This window comes from Xiphias gladius, chromosome 11 (assembly GCF_016859285.1).
Source record: "Xiphias gladius isolate SHS-SW01 ecotype Sanya breed wild chromosome 11, ASM1685928v1, whole genome shotgun sequence".
NCBI classification, from domain to species: Eukaryota; Metazoa; Chordata; class Actinopteri; order Istiophoriformes; family Xiphiidae; genus Xiphias; species Xiphias gladius.
In genome coordinates, this window is record NC_053410.1 from 15,144,080 (window position 1) to 15,159,140 (window position 15,061).

The 15,061-nt window shown below is 42.1% G+C and overlaps 2 protein-coding genes across 13 annotated transcripts in view; one reads left to right on the forward strand and one right to left on the reverse strand.

The window, feature by feature from the left end:
• The window catches only part of wdfy4 (WDFY family member 4), a 40,083-nt gene that overhangs the window by 14,501 nt on the left and 10,521 nt on the right, over positions 1-15,061 (forward strand). For 8 of the 12 annotated variants that reach the window (XM_040138695.1, XM_040138697.1, XM_040138696.1 and 5 more), the window contains 28 exons: positions 14-245; positions 790-941; positions 1,014-1,125; positions 1,209-1,399; positions 1,514-1,666; positions 1,824-1,897; positions 2,261-2,419; positions 2,544-2,638; positions 2,737-2,833; positions 2,967-3,169; positions 3,626-3,792; positions 3,870-3,989; positions 4,072-4,251; positions 4,336-4,494; positions 4,982-5,108; positions 5,204-5,352; positions 5,607-5,845; positions 5,949-6,070; positions 6,212-6,403; positions 6,508-6,617; positions 9,039-9,116; positions 9,235-9,426; positions 9,517-9,592; positions 9,700-9,914; positions 11,588-11,736; positions 11,854-11,968; positions 12,267-12,352; positions 12,449-12,511. In XM_040138695.1, the coding sequence (XP_039994629.1) occupies positions 14-245; positions 790-941; positions 1,014-1,125; positions 1,209-1,399; positions 1,514-1,666; positions 1,824-1,897; positions 2,261-2,419; positions 2,544-2,638; positions 2,737-2,833; positions 2,967-3,169; positions 3,626-3,792; positions 3,870-3,989; positions 4,072-4,251; positions 4,336-4,494; positions 4,982-5,108; positions 5,204-5,352; positions 5,607-5,845; positions 5,949-6,070; positions 6,212-6,403; positions 6,508-6,617; positions 9,039-9,116; positions 9,235-9,426; positions 9,517-9,592; positions 9,700-9,914; positions 11,588-11,736; positions 11,854-11,968; positions 12,267-12,352; positions 12,449-12,511 (4,007 nt within the window). The remainder of the gene's footprint in view (positions 1-13; positions 246-789; positions 942-1,013; positions 1,126-1,208; positions 1,400-1,513; positions 1,667-1,823; positions 1,898-2,260; positions 2,420-2,543; positions 2,639-2,736; positions 2,834-2,966; positions 3,170-3,625; positions 3,793-3,869; positions 3,990-4,071; positions 4,252-4,335; positions 4,495-4,981; positions 5,109-5,203; positions 5,353-5,606; positions 5,846-5,948; positions 6,071-6,211; positions 6,404-6,507; positions 6,618-9,038; positions 9,117-9,234; positions 9,427-9,516; positions 9,593-9,699; positions 9,915-11,587; positions 11,737-11,853; positions 11,969-12,266; positions 12,353-12,448; positions 12,512-15,061) is intronic. The other 4 variants (XM_040138701.1, XM_040138706.1, XM_040138702.1 and 1 more) reach the window with 3 other exon arrangements.
• On the reverse strand, positions 12,730-14,696 carry lrrc18a (leucine rich repeat containing 18a). Its single transcript, XM_040138711.1, has 2 exons — positions 14,594-14,696; positions 12,730-13,537 (listed from the first exon to the last, which is right to left on the reverse strand). Exon 2 carries the CDS (start codon positions 13,531-13,533, stop codon positions 12,742-12,744), a length of 792 nt encoding a protein of 263 aa, XP_039994645.1. The 5' UTR covers positions 13,534-13,537; positions 14,594-14,696; the 3' UTR covers positions 12,730-12,741.

Here is a 15,061-nt window from a genome sequence, read left to right on the forward strand (position 1 = left end):
CATTTTCTGTCAGATGAGGTATATTAAGCCATTCCCTGGTCAGTATGTCTCCATGGACCCAACAGCTGTGATTGATGTGTATGGACTGATAGGGACACCAGCTCTCTGGAAGGAGCATGCTGCTCTAGTGTGGCGAGTTGGTTCCTCCTACCTTTTTGAAGAGGCTTTGAGTCCTGAGTCAGTGGGTGTCATGTACACACAAGGCACTGCCTACCTAGGCAACTTCCTGGGTCTGGGCAACACAGGTGAGTCATTAGATCTTATGGAAGAATTTCAGATTTCTACAGAAGGTCTTTTGTTTACCTCCAGTTAGTCATCCTGTATAAGAGCCTTTGATGCATCTGAATATGAATCTGTTTGGTTTTTCTAAGTAACATTTCTCTCAAGATTCTTTTGAATGGGGTTTTGGTTTGATTTTTTTTGGTGTGGTTGTTTTTATGTCTTTCCCCCAGGCATTGGCATGCAGGAAATTATAATGTCATGGGGCTCATTGCATGCACGCATGATTTTTTCTGCAGAGCGGATAATGTGCTTCGATATATTAGCACAGTTTATACTGATGTAAAACAACTATGACAACTTAATACATTAACTTCAAAATTTACAACTCCTGTGTCATCTGAAGACAAATATATAAACATAGAAATATTTCCTAATTAATACATTAAATACATGATTATGGTGACAAATTACATGGCTCAAAGTCCATCTTATTTAGCCTTATTCTTTTGACTTGTGTAAGTTCTACTTTACTGACCTACGTTTTCTCACTTCTCTGTCTGTGACAAGGCCATAATCCATATGCGGAGTCTCCTCCTGTCAGGCTGGTTACTGAGGAGAGGATCTCATTTGGCATCAACCCAGCAATTTCCACATTAACAACTGTCGTGGAGATCAGAGAGGATTACAATGAAGTGGACTGCCGACTGATTGCTAAAGAGGTAAGTTGACACCTTGAACCTACGTGTTTGTTTTTTTTAATACAGAGTAGCAATCATTGTGTCTAATTACAGATGGGGATAACATCTCGGGATCACTTCACACCCGTGTTCCTTGCTCGAAACATCAGCCAGCACCTGAGGGGTACAGCTCGCACCATAGGAGCAGCGCTGGTTGGACATTTTGGTAAATAAAGTATAATTTTGAACATTTTTTTTCTGTTTTAGTTGATTCTTGCAGGCACATTTACTATGGCCTCTTCCTGCTAGGTGTCCGTACGTTCACTCCCAGCAGTGCATCCAATGGTTTCCTGTGGGTTGGTGGGCCCGCAGTTGTTCTCAGTCTAGTAGCAATGGCTCCAGATGATAGCTCTCTGTATGCAGCTGTTAAAGTTCTTCTTTCTGTGCTGGAGACCAACTCTGCCATGCAGCAGGAAATGAACCGCATTAACGGATATAAGGTCTGTCGGAACTTGGTTAAAATCACTGGAGTAGCTACACATGTATAAACACACATAAAAGCTGTTACCTTACTGTTGTGATCTGTTTTCATATGTGATTTGCTCTCCTTGTAGCTGCTAGCTTTTCTGCTGAAGATGAAGAGAAGTCTGGTCAGCTACAGAACACTTCAGTTGGTTCTGTATCTCTCAGGTTCAGTGGAGCTGAGTGCTGGGTCTGGTTGCCTACAGAACATACCTGCTTTCCAAGATCTGCTGTGTGACCTGGAGGTAAGCACCCAAATGTTAACATAAAACTAGAGTGGATGTAAGGAATGGATAATTTACCCATAAAATGTCCAGCCAGTATTTATTTGGAAAGTTTTTAATTGCATCTGGAAGCTAACTGTTACGGTTTTGTTGCTCTCTCATTGTACCATCTGTTCAGGTATGGCAGAACACATCAGATAATCTGGACCTTTCAGTTGTGAACCACTTTGCTGAAATCCTGAAATCCTCAAGGTAATTTGCACTGCTATCAGCGTGTGACCAGACCACAGACTACAGGGATCTGTAGCTTCAATCTAATTATTATGAACTCACATGGCCAGGAAGTTAAGTAACCCAATAAAGAGGCTCTTGTTCAGGATTGACGACAGACTTTATCGGCAGTTCTGTCAACATCTGCAACAGCCTGTCATCAATATTACAGCACTGTGCAACAGAAATAGTCAAGGGAATGTTCTAAAGAATCAGTCAGAGAGGCTGAAGAAAAGAGCATGACTGAACATGTGCATGGATTGCTGTATTAGATTATCTGTCTGTGAGAACAGATTGTGGTTGATATTAGTGCCCTCCCTGTTTTTCTCTCTGCACCCCTAACAGTGACAGCAGGAATGCAGTGGTCATGCACACTATAGGCCTGCTACCAAAACTGCTGTTCGAGCTCTCTGATCCTGCTGTGACCTTTCGAAAGGTTAAGATCATTTCCTGTGTCATCACATCCCTCCTAAAAGCTCACTTCACCCCTCTGGACATGAGCAGGTACAGCCTGGAAATACATCCTGTGTGCAAGTGTTTCTGTTATAAAATTTCCCATAAAGATATCAGATCAGTACAGTTTTTAGGAATAGCTCTGTATTTGAAATATGTCCATTTCTTCTGTCAGACTTGGCCTCTTTCTTGTTTACACACTCCCTCCTCGTACTAACTTGACTGAAGGTAAAGAGATACCTGACAGTGATCTTTCACAGGATACACAAGGTACACAATATAACACACGGCCACAACTTATACAGTACATTACATGGATGACAAGTTTTTACTGGTCCTGACTCGGACACGTCCTCTCTGTGTTGTAGCTCAGAGTTCCGGTCCAGCCAGCCTCATCTGGATCCGCAACCAGCTATTACTAGCGCTTTGTGAAATCCTCAACTCAGACAGCCTTCTAATCAAAGAGTGAGTAGCACTGTAACTGTTTATCTGAATCAAAACTGGAATGAAAAACATATTTTCCCCATATTTCATGTGCCTAATTGTTATAGCAGAAACATTAACTGATTTAGTCTGACATGTTCTAATTCCCCCCTAGTCAGCACAAGGCAGTGTGTGATTCCCTGGGCAATGATTGGTTCCTGCTCTTCCTTCAGCCCCACCTTCACCCTTCTACCTTTAAACTGGGTCTCGTCTTGCTCACACACTTTCTGTCCAGTCCGGACCAGCAGAGCAGCTTCCGAGAGGGGGTGCTCCCAGGAACACTCATTGAAAGCATGGAGGAACCCGTTGTTCTCATGGGTAAAGTTGGAAAGTTTCTTACAGTGAAGCAGTGAATAATTCAATGTTGTCATTTGGCCTCTTTCAGTGAAATCAGTTAAGATGATTTTAAGTTATTTCCATATTTTGATTCATTAAATTAGATAAAATGATATTAAATCGTATTTAAATACTCACAAAATAAGATATTTTATAACATTTAAGAAATGTTTAGGATTTTTGTGTCACATCTCAACATTGGTTAAAATGCAATTCAGTGTAATGAACAACAGTTAGATTATCACTGAACACAATTTTGCATATGTAAACCTCATCATGGCATATATGAATATTGAAATTAAAGTTTTAGTAATTTATTTTAGATTCATTGAACATCATAAATTCAAAGACATTCAAGACTGTACTGATAGAATATTTTGAGTGTCTTACTTTCATCCAAAATCAACTTCTATCAATGTTTTCTCGCCTTGTCACCAGACAACCTTCGAGCACATTCTTGGTCTTATGAGTGCCACACCACCACGTGTCGAGGCTTTGATGTTCTGCAGTGGCTGCTGATCAGACAGTCTCACCTGCCTCAGGTGTATGAAGCTCTGGCAGCTCTGCTGCTGGCTAAAAAAACCAGACACACTTCAGAGGGAGAGGTGGGTAATTTACAATGTTTCAAAAACACCTAATGCATCATCCCAGTCACAAGGCTCTTATTATCTGTCATTGACAGGTGCATTTGGATGATATCCTACAGTCACTGATTGGCAGCCAAGCAAACACTCCTGCTCATCAGCTCTGTGTTGAAGCTGCTACAATACTGCTGGAATTAGTCAAAGTCGTCATCACTCAGGTAAGCATGTAATAATCCTGCATAAGTATTTTTCGCCACAAATTGTTCCTGAGTAACACATTTTTCTTTTGTGCTTTAACAGCCTTTTCCTCCAACCAAGCGCATGTCAGGCACTGATGCATCATGGGAGTTGCAGCTCCCAGCAAGTGTGATGCAGTTCCTTTGTCTTCTCCATAGCCTCCAGCCAAGAGACCCACTGTGGGCATCTCCAGAGTTCCTCCATGCACTCGCTGGAGTTGTGTTCCCTCTGGACGGTTCAGAGGTTTGTGTGTTACTCTGGATTTCATGAAACCCTAACAGTGCTAATCTATCTGGTCTTATTCACTTGAGTGGTCACTTCTCTCAGGGTGTCGGTGAACCATGCATAAAGAGTGAAGTTGAGGACACATTCAAGAGTCATCAAACCAGAAAGCCAGTGTGCGACTTCATCCGAATACTGCTAATGGACAGTCTTCTTAATGTTTCTGCCAACACCAACACATCTCCTCTTCTTCTGCTGCTGGAGGTGAATGCACATGCACATAAACCCGAGTAATCATTTATGTTGTATAACTCACAGACGTCACAGATATATCTGCGTATTTCACACAAAAATACTCCAGATATTGTTGCCAATAGTGCATTCCCACTGAAAAGGCCCTTCAATATACTGTAATACTGCAAAACTCTCATTTCTCCAGAAGGTGCCACTCTTTGCTCAGTTACAGAATAAGGCAGAGCCAGTGTACTGTTGATAAAATCATTCACCCCTAGAATGAAGAGACCACCAGTAGGCCAACAACTACAGATTTCTGTAATGGTGTTAACAGCTAGCCAAGCCTAACCTGCATGCACACACGCCACCACCTACACTTGAGACAACTTTAGAAAAGACGTTTCCCTCACTATCAGGCTTAATAGAAGAAAGAGTCATCACATGTATTTGTTGTTCATCAGTCCCAAGTCAACATTGCATTATGTTTGCGAGCTAATAAACTATATAAATGTTGCAGTTTTCCCCTGATGGTGCATCACTGGAACAGAGGCAGATTTTCCAGACTGAGCTGCTGGAGTTAATGATGGACATCATCCACATGTTCAGCCACGAAGAGGAAAACAACACTCATCTCAACTCACAAGGTAGACCATGCATGGTTTCCTCATAGCTCAAACTGGCCTGACCTATGCAGAAAATGTTCTCATCTGAATGCATGACTTCTTACTGTATCTCTCAGACTCGAATCAGAGGCCTGAAGGACAAATGGGCATGTTGATGGAGAATGTGGTGCTCTTTAGTAAGACTCTGCTGCAGAAACTTTACAGTGGAACATTCTTGGGAGACTCTGAAAGTGTGCTCAACTTCCTCGCAGATCAAATTGTGGTGGTGAGAGGAACACATAGACACCTCATACAGATACTTAATATGGAAAAAAAATGCTTTCACCACAAATCTCACATTTGAAATTTATAAACCCTGCAAACTGCAAATTTCTGTTGCTCTGTAAACTGAAGTTAAAAGTAATATTTTAATTGTCTCCCATTAACCAATGGGAGCTCTGGATTGTTAAAACAGGTCACTAATAATTAATTCCAGATTTATACTAACTGATAACAGATACACTGCTGTATATTTTCTAGACTATGGAGAAAGGCCACACTCAGAAAGAGAAGACAGTGTCAGCCCTCTACTCATGCACCAATAAAGTCCTGCTTCATTTCTTGTCTCAACCGCGTCACTCCCAAGAAGAAAAGGAAGGGGTCATCAGGGCATTACAGACCTTCATGGAACGCTGGGATGTTGTCATGGCAACTTACAATGCAAACGTGAACTTCATCACATGCCTTCTTCATTGTCTGTTACTGATACGATTTGGCAGGTAATAGCAAAACAAGAACCCAATTGCAGACATACACAAACATGTAGTTGAAACCCAGATTCACTTTTAATTCACACAATAAACCTTTTTTTTTTTTTTTTAGCTTCCCTGAAGGTTTTGGATATCTGGCGCAAAAAGTGCACAAGAGGAAAGCTTCATCCCACCTGTTTGCCACCAAAGCCAGACATTCTGCATGCCTCAGCAACAGAGAAAAAAGTACCGCAGGTATGAGGGCCAGTATGTTAGGGTTTATTTGCATTAGCCATGTTATCTTGTCATTTTTTTTAGATTTTCTAAGTCTGTGGAGGTTTACTGGGTCACTAGAGAGTCAGAACAAATGTGTGTGTGCGTGTTAATGGGTTCCAGACGCCAGAGAACTAGCATCCTTAGCGGAGGCCTGCTGGTCAAAGGTCATGACGGAGAGGCAACGCATGCTTGAAGAAACCTATAAGATAGAGATCTCAGCAACATACACAACAGAGACGGGGTCTGTCAGCATGACTGATATCAGCCCTCTCTGGGAGGAGACGGCACACAAAGCCTGGCTGCTATACACAGGTTAGCTCTCACTATACTAATAACTGCAGAAGGAGAAGATGCCTGAATGTTAGTTCCATGTTCTTGACATTTGAATTTGGGTTCTCTTTAAAATATCTTCGTAGAATCTCAGAAGAAGAAGGTGGCCATCAGCTCTCAGAAGAAGTTTGACATGATCAGCACTGCTGTTCGCTCAGTTTTGGGCAGACTAGGCAAAGAGTTACTAACAGTAGAGGTAAATAAACAATACTCATGTTACTTCGGTGTTTGGTTCTTTCGCACAGGACATGAGACAGAGATGTGTTTACTTGTGATTGTTGATCCCTTTGAGGAGTGTGTGGTCACCTTTTCCCCGGTGCCCCTGCATCCCAGAGCGTTGTGATCAAACACTCATCCCAAAGTCACTGCTGTGTTTGTGCTTTGGGCCGTCCAGCCCTGTGGGGGTGTTTGATTATTTCTTTAAATGGATTTGGATTATCACAGCTGATTGCCCCTGAGTGGGCATAGTAATTGATATCTGTTAGGCCTATCCATGGGAACACTCGCTACAACACACTGTTTGCTGCTGAAGGTTAAAGACGCATTTATTGTTGTTTTTCCCCCCGAAACACGTGGCTCAGATCATTAGTTCCCCCACAACGCTTAAGACGTCGAGCCATCTGGAGCAGGGAGCGGGGACATATTACTCAGGCACACAGGCATGAAATTACCGCGTCTGTGTGTCTGTCTCACCCCACCAAGTGTGTGTGTGTGTGTGTGTTCTTGTTTGTGCATGTCTCTATCCCACAGAAATCGGGTTGGCAATTATAGTGGTACCAATCTGATGAAAACATTATTCATTTGATGTTATTCTTTATCATATCAGTATTTGACAAGCTATCAGAGAGGGTGATGAATTGTTTTTCCATCTGAGAGGTAGGGAAGAAGTGGGAGGGACATTTGCCTTCTCCCTCTCTGCAGTGTGTTGCACCACTTCGCTCTGAGTAGGTTGCAGCATGCAGCGAGTGTTCAAAAAATGAGACTCAGATCTTCCGTAATGGTCAGCCAGTCTGCTCATTTTTCCATTCATCCTCATGAAGAAACAAGTGACTCATTAATTAATTTATGGATCATCAACTTATGACCTTTATTTGCCAAGTCATGAGCTTATGGGGAGTCTCTTTTCAGTCACTGGATCCATAGTAATGCATTTCTACAGAGCACTGAGCATAGTTTCTGGGTCTCAGATATCTACTTTTAATGAACAAAAAAAGAATTTTAAAGCCTACTGTAGGTAATGAATGAGAATATAGAGACTGATAGGCAGACTGTGTCCTCAGTCAAGCTTCAGTGCAATCCTTCTAGAGATTTATTTCATCAGCGAATGCAGTTTCCATAATCATATCTGTGTCCTCATATTAGAAAGATAATTAACAGCACTAATGATCACGTTAAGTTCATTACACATTCACTGCCAGCCCAGAATGAAGTTGACATTATGTTGCCTTATCATCAAAGGTGGCGTATTGTTGGGAAGTCATTAAAATGGAAATGAGTGTGATGTTCTGATGTTAATTGCAGAGGGAAGAGATGAGTTATGTATTTAATGCAACATTTAAAAAGCCAATGAGGTTCCTATCTGCTAAATAGGGTAATTAATGCTATATATTACTTATGTTTGTCCAAATGAAGGAATGAAATTAGGAGATGATGACGCCGACTTGCTGTTTATCTGTCAAAACACGGCTCTAGTTCGCAAACTTCATTATTACTCTTTTCTGTCTGTAATATTTCTATAATCTCCCCTTAAATTACTCCTTTCTTTCTTTCTCTGCACAACTTCTCATTTGGATATGCAGTCAGTCATTTAGAGAAACAGTTTTCATTCTCCAGAGGGCTTGTCAAAGTTTGTTGTCAACTTTTATGCATGGGTTTATTCTGAAATTATGTTTAATTTTTGCATTTCTTGTATTACAGAAGTAGTTGTTTTCTTTTTTTTGTACTTGAAATCAGTTATAGCATTCGTGGGGTTTTACTGCAGAACACAGAATTAACATCTGTAAATAAGACTCGATATAAAGAGTTACTGCATGTTCATTCAGTCAATTAAATGGCTTTCCTGGGTCAGCTGTGAGGATGGACACATGTTGTTTCACTGGTCTCTCAGCGAGCACTGCTGTGATGATGGGCTTAATGAAGCAGTTAACAGTCAGAATATGATCCCAGTGTGTCTGCTGAACATAAGCATCCTGCAGTGTCAACACAGCTCTGTTTTTTCTGTTTTCCTATTTTTTCTTTTATTTTTTAATTGACACATACACACTCACTCACGCACAATAAAGGCGTGCACACACTCACCTTGCCCTTGACTGTGGGATGGCTCAGTGATATTAATGTTTATGTTAATCAGATCACACCAACAAATGATTACATTTCCAGACAGGGTTATTGTAACACTGTAGCCACTAGCTTATTTTGCCCAGTGAATGCAATTTAGAACAGATGTAATTGTATGAATGCATTGTAATTGCATGAGGAAACAACAATACCATTATGAATATACAATCTCTGTGAACATAATGTGTGTCGTGTGTGTACGATATGAGCTAGAGGAAGAGCGATTGTGCAACCGGCTCTTTTCATTTGCACCCATCAGGTTACTCTCCTTTCTTTGTAGGAGTATCTGTCCTGCATGGAGTCACATCGACACAGAGGCCACAGGATGTTTGAGAGTATGAGGACAAACCACTTACAGGTTTGACAGAAATGTTACAGTGAAATAAATGTTATTAAAAAGCCAAAATTAGATCTGTAATAATGTTTATCTCTGTCTCATTTATTTCCTCCGTCCTGGGCCTGTTTCTGCGTCCCAGTTACAAGCCAGTGAGTGGGAGCAAGTGAGCTCCCAATGGCTTCATGTGGAGGCTGAGCTGTTGAGGGAAAGAGCTGTGTTCGGCCCTGGCCCAGGGGTGCTGCTCGGCCGAGACTGGGTACAGGACGCTGCCGAAGGACCCAACCGGACCAGATCACGCATCCGCAGAAAGACTCTGAGACAATTAAGACGGGTATAGCCTTTGACTTTGGAACAAGGTCCTATATACTGTTTATATAGTACGCAGTCTAACTTTTAACAGAGCCATATGTCGTTACAACAGGTGCTAGGAACGCTGTGTCTGGGTTTAAGGACTGGCACGTCTGAGGAGAACAAAGACGGAACAGAAGGTGACACAGGTTTAGAGAAGTGTTGCCTGTTGATTTTTTTATTTTTTTATTTTACTCCCCCAGAATATGGGTGTTGGATGTAAACTTAGTGGAAAAATGTGTTTCCTTTGTAACAGAGCCCAAAATCCTGTTTGAAATTGGCGCAGAGGCTAAAGAGGATGAAGAGGAGGGAGGACAGGATTGTGACCATCTGACCTTCTTCCCTATTCTGAATGAGGCACCTGCTGTCACTGAGGGTCCACCTGTGCCCTTAACCCCTGAACCCTGCTCTCACACACAAGACTGCCCTTATATACGCATCATCCTGCAGGAGCTGCACCCTGGAGAGGAGGTACTGTGGCACAGGAGGGTTTGTTGGCACGCTGGAGTAAAAACAACATGACTAAACAGAAGCACAACTCCTTCCCACCCTACTAATATTCACAATCATAATTACCTGATGTAGACCGAGGGAGTCCAATAGCCCAGCACTGCTATCAGAATTTCATCTTTCCTCATTAGTGTAATGTTTTAATGTCGAGGCCCAGCTCAGTTCTTCTCATTCTTCCAGTGTGTTAGAAACCAGAGCACATGTTGACAGGGACTCTCATCGCTCCGGCAACCAGCCGCGGCTTTTAATGTTTCTGACAGAAGTATTAATAAAAACAGTAGGAGGTGATGCAAGCTGTCTTACATCTGCTTAGTAAGTGTGAGATGTGTGCTTGTGTGTCCTGTTGTCTTGCAGTGGTTCATTGTGTGAGTCCTGCTGAGCTTCCTGTCAAATAAACAGTCATTAGCTCTGAAAAATGCGCGCACACACACACACACACACACACACACACACACACACACACACACACACGGACTAACACACACACGCATAGTAATACACAAAGGGAGACACACACACACACATAGTAACACACAAAGGAAGACACTCATAATTAGCTTGCCAGCGCCAATAGTGTGATTATGACAGTAATGTGTATGGGGAGAAATCAATGGTCTGACATTAGGCTCTCAGTCAATAAAAGTCCTCCTTTTCTCTCCTTCTTCCCATCATCAGCTAAATCACCCTCAGACTGATAACGCATATCTGTCCAGAGCACAGTAAGGAGATAAGGAAACAAGTTTATTGTTATGTATTTAATCTTTGATAACAATAAATTTAACTTTTTTTTTTTTTTTCTGAAATCTAGTCATTGTTAGGGACAGAAAGCCCGATGCCACTTTATGTTCACTGATGGAAACTACCACAAAATCTGACCATGATATCGCTCAATTGGATATTTCTGTGCTATGTGGCTGAGACTCACTCACCTTGACTCTTCTTAAACACATTCACATGACAAGTGATATTATCCATCATAGCGTGTCTATGTGTGCATTCAGACAAGAGGTACTGATCACTTAGCAGGTTTCTTATTGTGTGTGTGGCAGTGATTAATTCTCCTAATAATGGCCAGGCAGGGCCTCCTCCTCCACCAAGTGTGTGACTCCGTGTCTGGGGGTAGGGAGTCTGATTTGATTAGTATAAATTGTGAGGGGCCTGCGGGTATGTTGGGGCCCCATATGGTTTTTAGGTGCTGTGTCCCAGAAGGCCTGCAGAGGGGACAACACAGGGAGACAGCCAGGTGCACACACTCACTGTGAAATGAGGGGAGACAATAGAATTAGCCACACATTATCACAATGCAGTTAGCATTAGCTCCAACCAGCGCTGAAAGCAGCATGTGGGTCCACTTTGGCACTGGATGAAACACTGCTGAAAAAGGGGACGGGTCTTCTCTTCCCCATCAATCAGCTCTGATAATGAAGTGTTCGACTGTGTCTTTTTAATAATGATTAAAATATGTGATTAAAATGATCAATCAAGTAAAGCCTGAAGTGCCTACGTTGCTGCCATGTCATGTCCCAGGAGAGAAATGTGCTGATGTGTATTTCGCCTCTCACATGGGGCTTAATGTATCTCTCTCTCTCTCTCTCTCCATCTCTCTCTCTCTCTCTCTCTCTCTCTCTCTGTAGGTAAAGGCTAAGATGAGTGTAGTGGTGGTGAGTGGTCTCAGGATAACAGAGGGGGTGCTGCTATTTGGGAAGGAGAGCCTGCTCCTGTGTGAGGGATTCACTCTCAGTCCCACTGGAGATGTTTGTTGCAGGAAACACCATCCCAGCAGGTATACCTGTGTGTGCCGTAAGGTTGTGTGCAGTTACAAAAAAATATTTAAGTGTAGTCACTCATTTGGGTCAATTCGTCATCCGTCATTCTCTGCGTCCCTTTCTTTCTCTGCCAGTGTGAGGGACTCCTTCATTTCCACCATGCTGAGTAAAGAGCTGCCATCAGCCAGCTGCAGACGCTGGCTCTATGAGAATATCAAGGAGGCCCGCTTCATGCGTTTCCTTTTGGAGGTCAGACATTCAAATATTCCCAGTGATGCCATGCCTTGAAGTAACATGCATCTTACCATGTCTATACGGGATTTAGTTTAAATACTTTCACATTACATTTTATAATTTTTCTCTGAGCACAAATAGAAATCACATTTGTTGTGCATTTTACTTGCTCTTGCAGTTGTTTTTCATTAATCAAGAATCAGTCAAGATGCATTTTAAGTCTGGGTTTACAAGGGATCTGAGAGATTTAAAATATCTACTACACAACAATGTCATTCCGTCTGAGTAACTAAAGAGCCACTGTATCTATCAGGACAATGCTATCGAGGTCTTTATGAAAAATGGACACTCAGCTTTCCTGGTATTCCTGAATAAAGACCATGTCTCTGCATATAAAAGGTACCACATTTATATAAACTAGATCTTAAAAAAAAAATTATTTTCCGCATTCTGACTCTGATTTTTTTATTCTTTCCTCTCTCTTTCTCTCTGCAGGTTGTGCACAGTAGTGTCAGCATTAAAAGGTAGAGGGGTTGCTGAGGTCATTGCTAATGCCAGGTAAGTGTCTTCAGTTAACCAGTCATCCAACAGCAATATTTCAAGACAGTTACATTACATTTTATTTCATCTGTTGAAATGGAAAATAAATCAAAAATAGTTGTGTGGAAAAATAGCTAGATATCATGCACATACAACTAAAATTTGTTTGGCTACCTAAAAATGACATCCGTTTCATTTGTTCTGTAGTTGTAAGATGATGTCAGCGGCTTGGTCATTTGATTCTCATTTCAAACCTTTCTGATTCTCCACACATCCTGATTGACTGTAGCCACTGAGTTTGGCACTGTCAGTCCTGTATAAGTCCTTATCCTTTTCTCCTTAAACATGTTGCCCCCTTCTCCTCCTCCTCTTGTAAGCCTTTCCCTCTGCTCTTTGCATCTTTTAAGGCATGTCCTACACAGGCTGCTCTCATGTATCAGGTACTCATCTTCCTCTGGTTCTGATTTTGCCTTCAGCATCCCCTCACCATCTCCCTGAGCATATGATACAGGATTTCGTTTCATGTTCACCTTAGTGAGGTCTCGTAGGACGTTCAGAAACTCTGGTAAGTTGTTGAAGAGGTTATCAAACAGGCCTAACTCTTGGAGACTGTCTAGAGCCACCATAGTGGAAGGCAGGGTGTCCAGCTGGTTCATCCCCAGATTGAGACTCTTGAGACTGTTGAGAAAACCCAGCGCAGAGGGTAAGCCCGCAGAGGTGAGGCGGTTATTAGAGAGGTTGAGGTGGGCCAGTTCCACCAGGTTGCCGATGGACTCTGGCACAGACTCCAGCTTGTTGCTGTGTAGATCTAGCCACCTGAGTGACGAGATGTTCCCGATGTTATCTGGGAGTTTCTGTATCAGGTTGCGGCTGAGGTCCAACTCATCAACATTGGTCAGTTTGAGGAGACACTTTGGGAAGACGGTTATACCCATGTTGCTAAGGGTGAGCCTGCGCCGTCCATCTAGTGTCATCCGTATTGCTTTTTTGGCGATCTTGAGGGTCACCTTTGTCCCTTTGGCTCCCTTTCCTTTGGGCATGGTACTGCAACACACAGACAGTTACCACACAGTTCAGTTTAAAATTTCAGCTCAGCTTCACTTTTGTGATAGTTGCCCCCAAGAGGCTTATTTACAATAATTTATCTAATCTACACCAGAGCACAGTACTATAGCAAACAAATGTGTTGTGTGTATGTGTACGTGTAAGAGTGTATGTGAAAGGCTGATGTGATTTATTCAGATACGAGGGGTTATGTATGGCCCAGGGCAGTAGGGAAAGCATACTCTCTGAGGAATGAGAGCCTGAGCGGTTTGTGTGTCTCTGTGAGTGCGTGTGTGTGTCACAGTGTTATGTCTGCACTGGTGCATGCTCACCAAGTGTTGCCCATGGGGGTATTTAAGAGCACAACTCTCTAATTAAGGCTAATGCTGGGGAACAATAGGAGAGAGGCGACACTGGATAATATAGCAAAAACAAATGAGTGCTGATGCTCCCTCACCATTCAACTGATTGAGCTGTTTGGCTCTTTTCAGGCAAGAAAGGTAGGTGGGTGGGTGGGTGTGTGTGTGTGTGTGTGTGTGTGTGTGTGTGTGTGTGTGTGTGTGTGTGTGTGTGCGTGTTTACTATACTAAAGTGCGTGTGCACAAAGAGTCAAATCAGGACTTTGATAAATGATAGTTAGGGAGTGTTGGGAGTGTGATGATGGCTTCGCTCTTATCCCCTCCCTGTCTAAAAGAGGAAGGTGTGTGTCTGTTTGTGTCTGTGTTACACCCCAAGGCCCTCTCTCGCCTCATTCATCATCCTCAGGATGAGAGAGGTTATCCACTGGTGCTTGTTCCCATTATAACCTCCTATAGAAAACTATTGCATGAAATTATTGCCTGGTATTAGATAACACATACTGGGCCAAATGCAATGATTGATTTAGTGTATTTTTACAAAATAACTTGGTCAGGAGTTATTGGTTTTAGAAATTGAAGACACTTCAAGTAGCCCCTTGCTGTATGCATCACTATTTATTTTTCAGTGGATATCTTACTGTATTCTTGTTTAAAATTTTGATCTACATTTTCAACATAAATTAGAATTTTTACTCACCATATTTTATCTCCTTTTTTTCTGATTTGGCTTTAATCAAGTGATGAGCTTGTCTTCAGTAACATACCAACAGCTTTAGTTCCTGTGAACCGGCCATTCAGCTCGAAGCCTCTCACCCCTGTAGAAAAGACACTCCATAACTTTAGTCCTAATGTTATAGCACGGTGAAAGAGCACCTTAAAATTTCATTTCTGAATTAGTCACAAAATGTGCCAGTGAAGTTGAGAGGAAAGGTCAGGAATTCACCATTCATATATATCAACATTTCCCTAGCCTCCCTATACCAAACAGGGAAAGTTAAGGTTCCTCTTGTTTAGTAGCATTACTTAGCAACTCGGGTGCTTGGCGCCAAGACTTTATTGCCATGTTACTGGCCCAGAGAGGGAAAAGAGATTTCAGGAGCAGTTGATCGCTTTACCAATTAAAAAGGTTTAGATAGTTGTTGCATGAGTAAAACACTTGAAATGT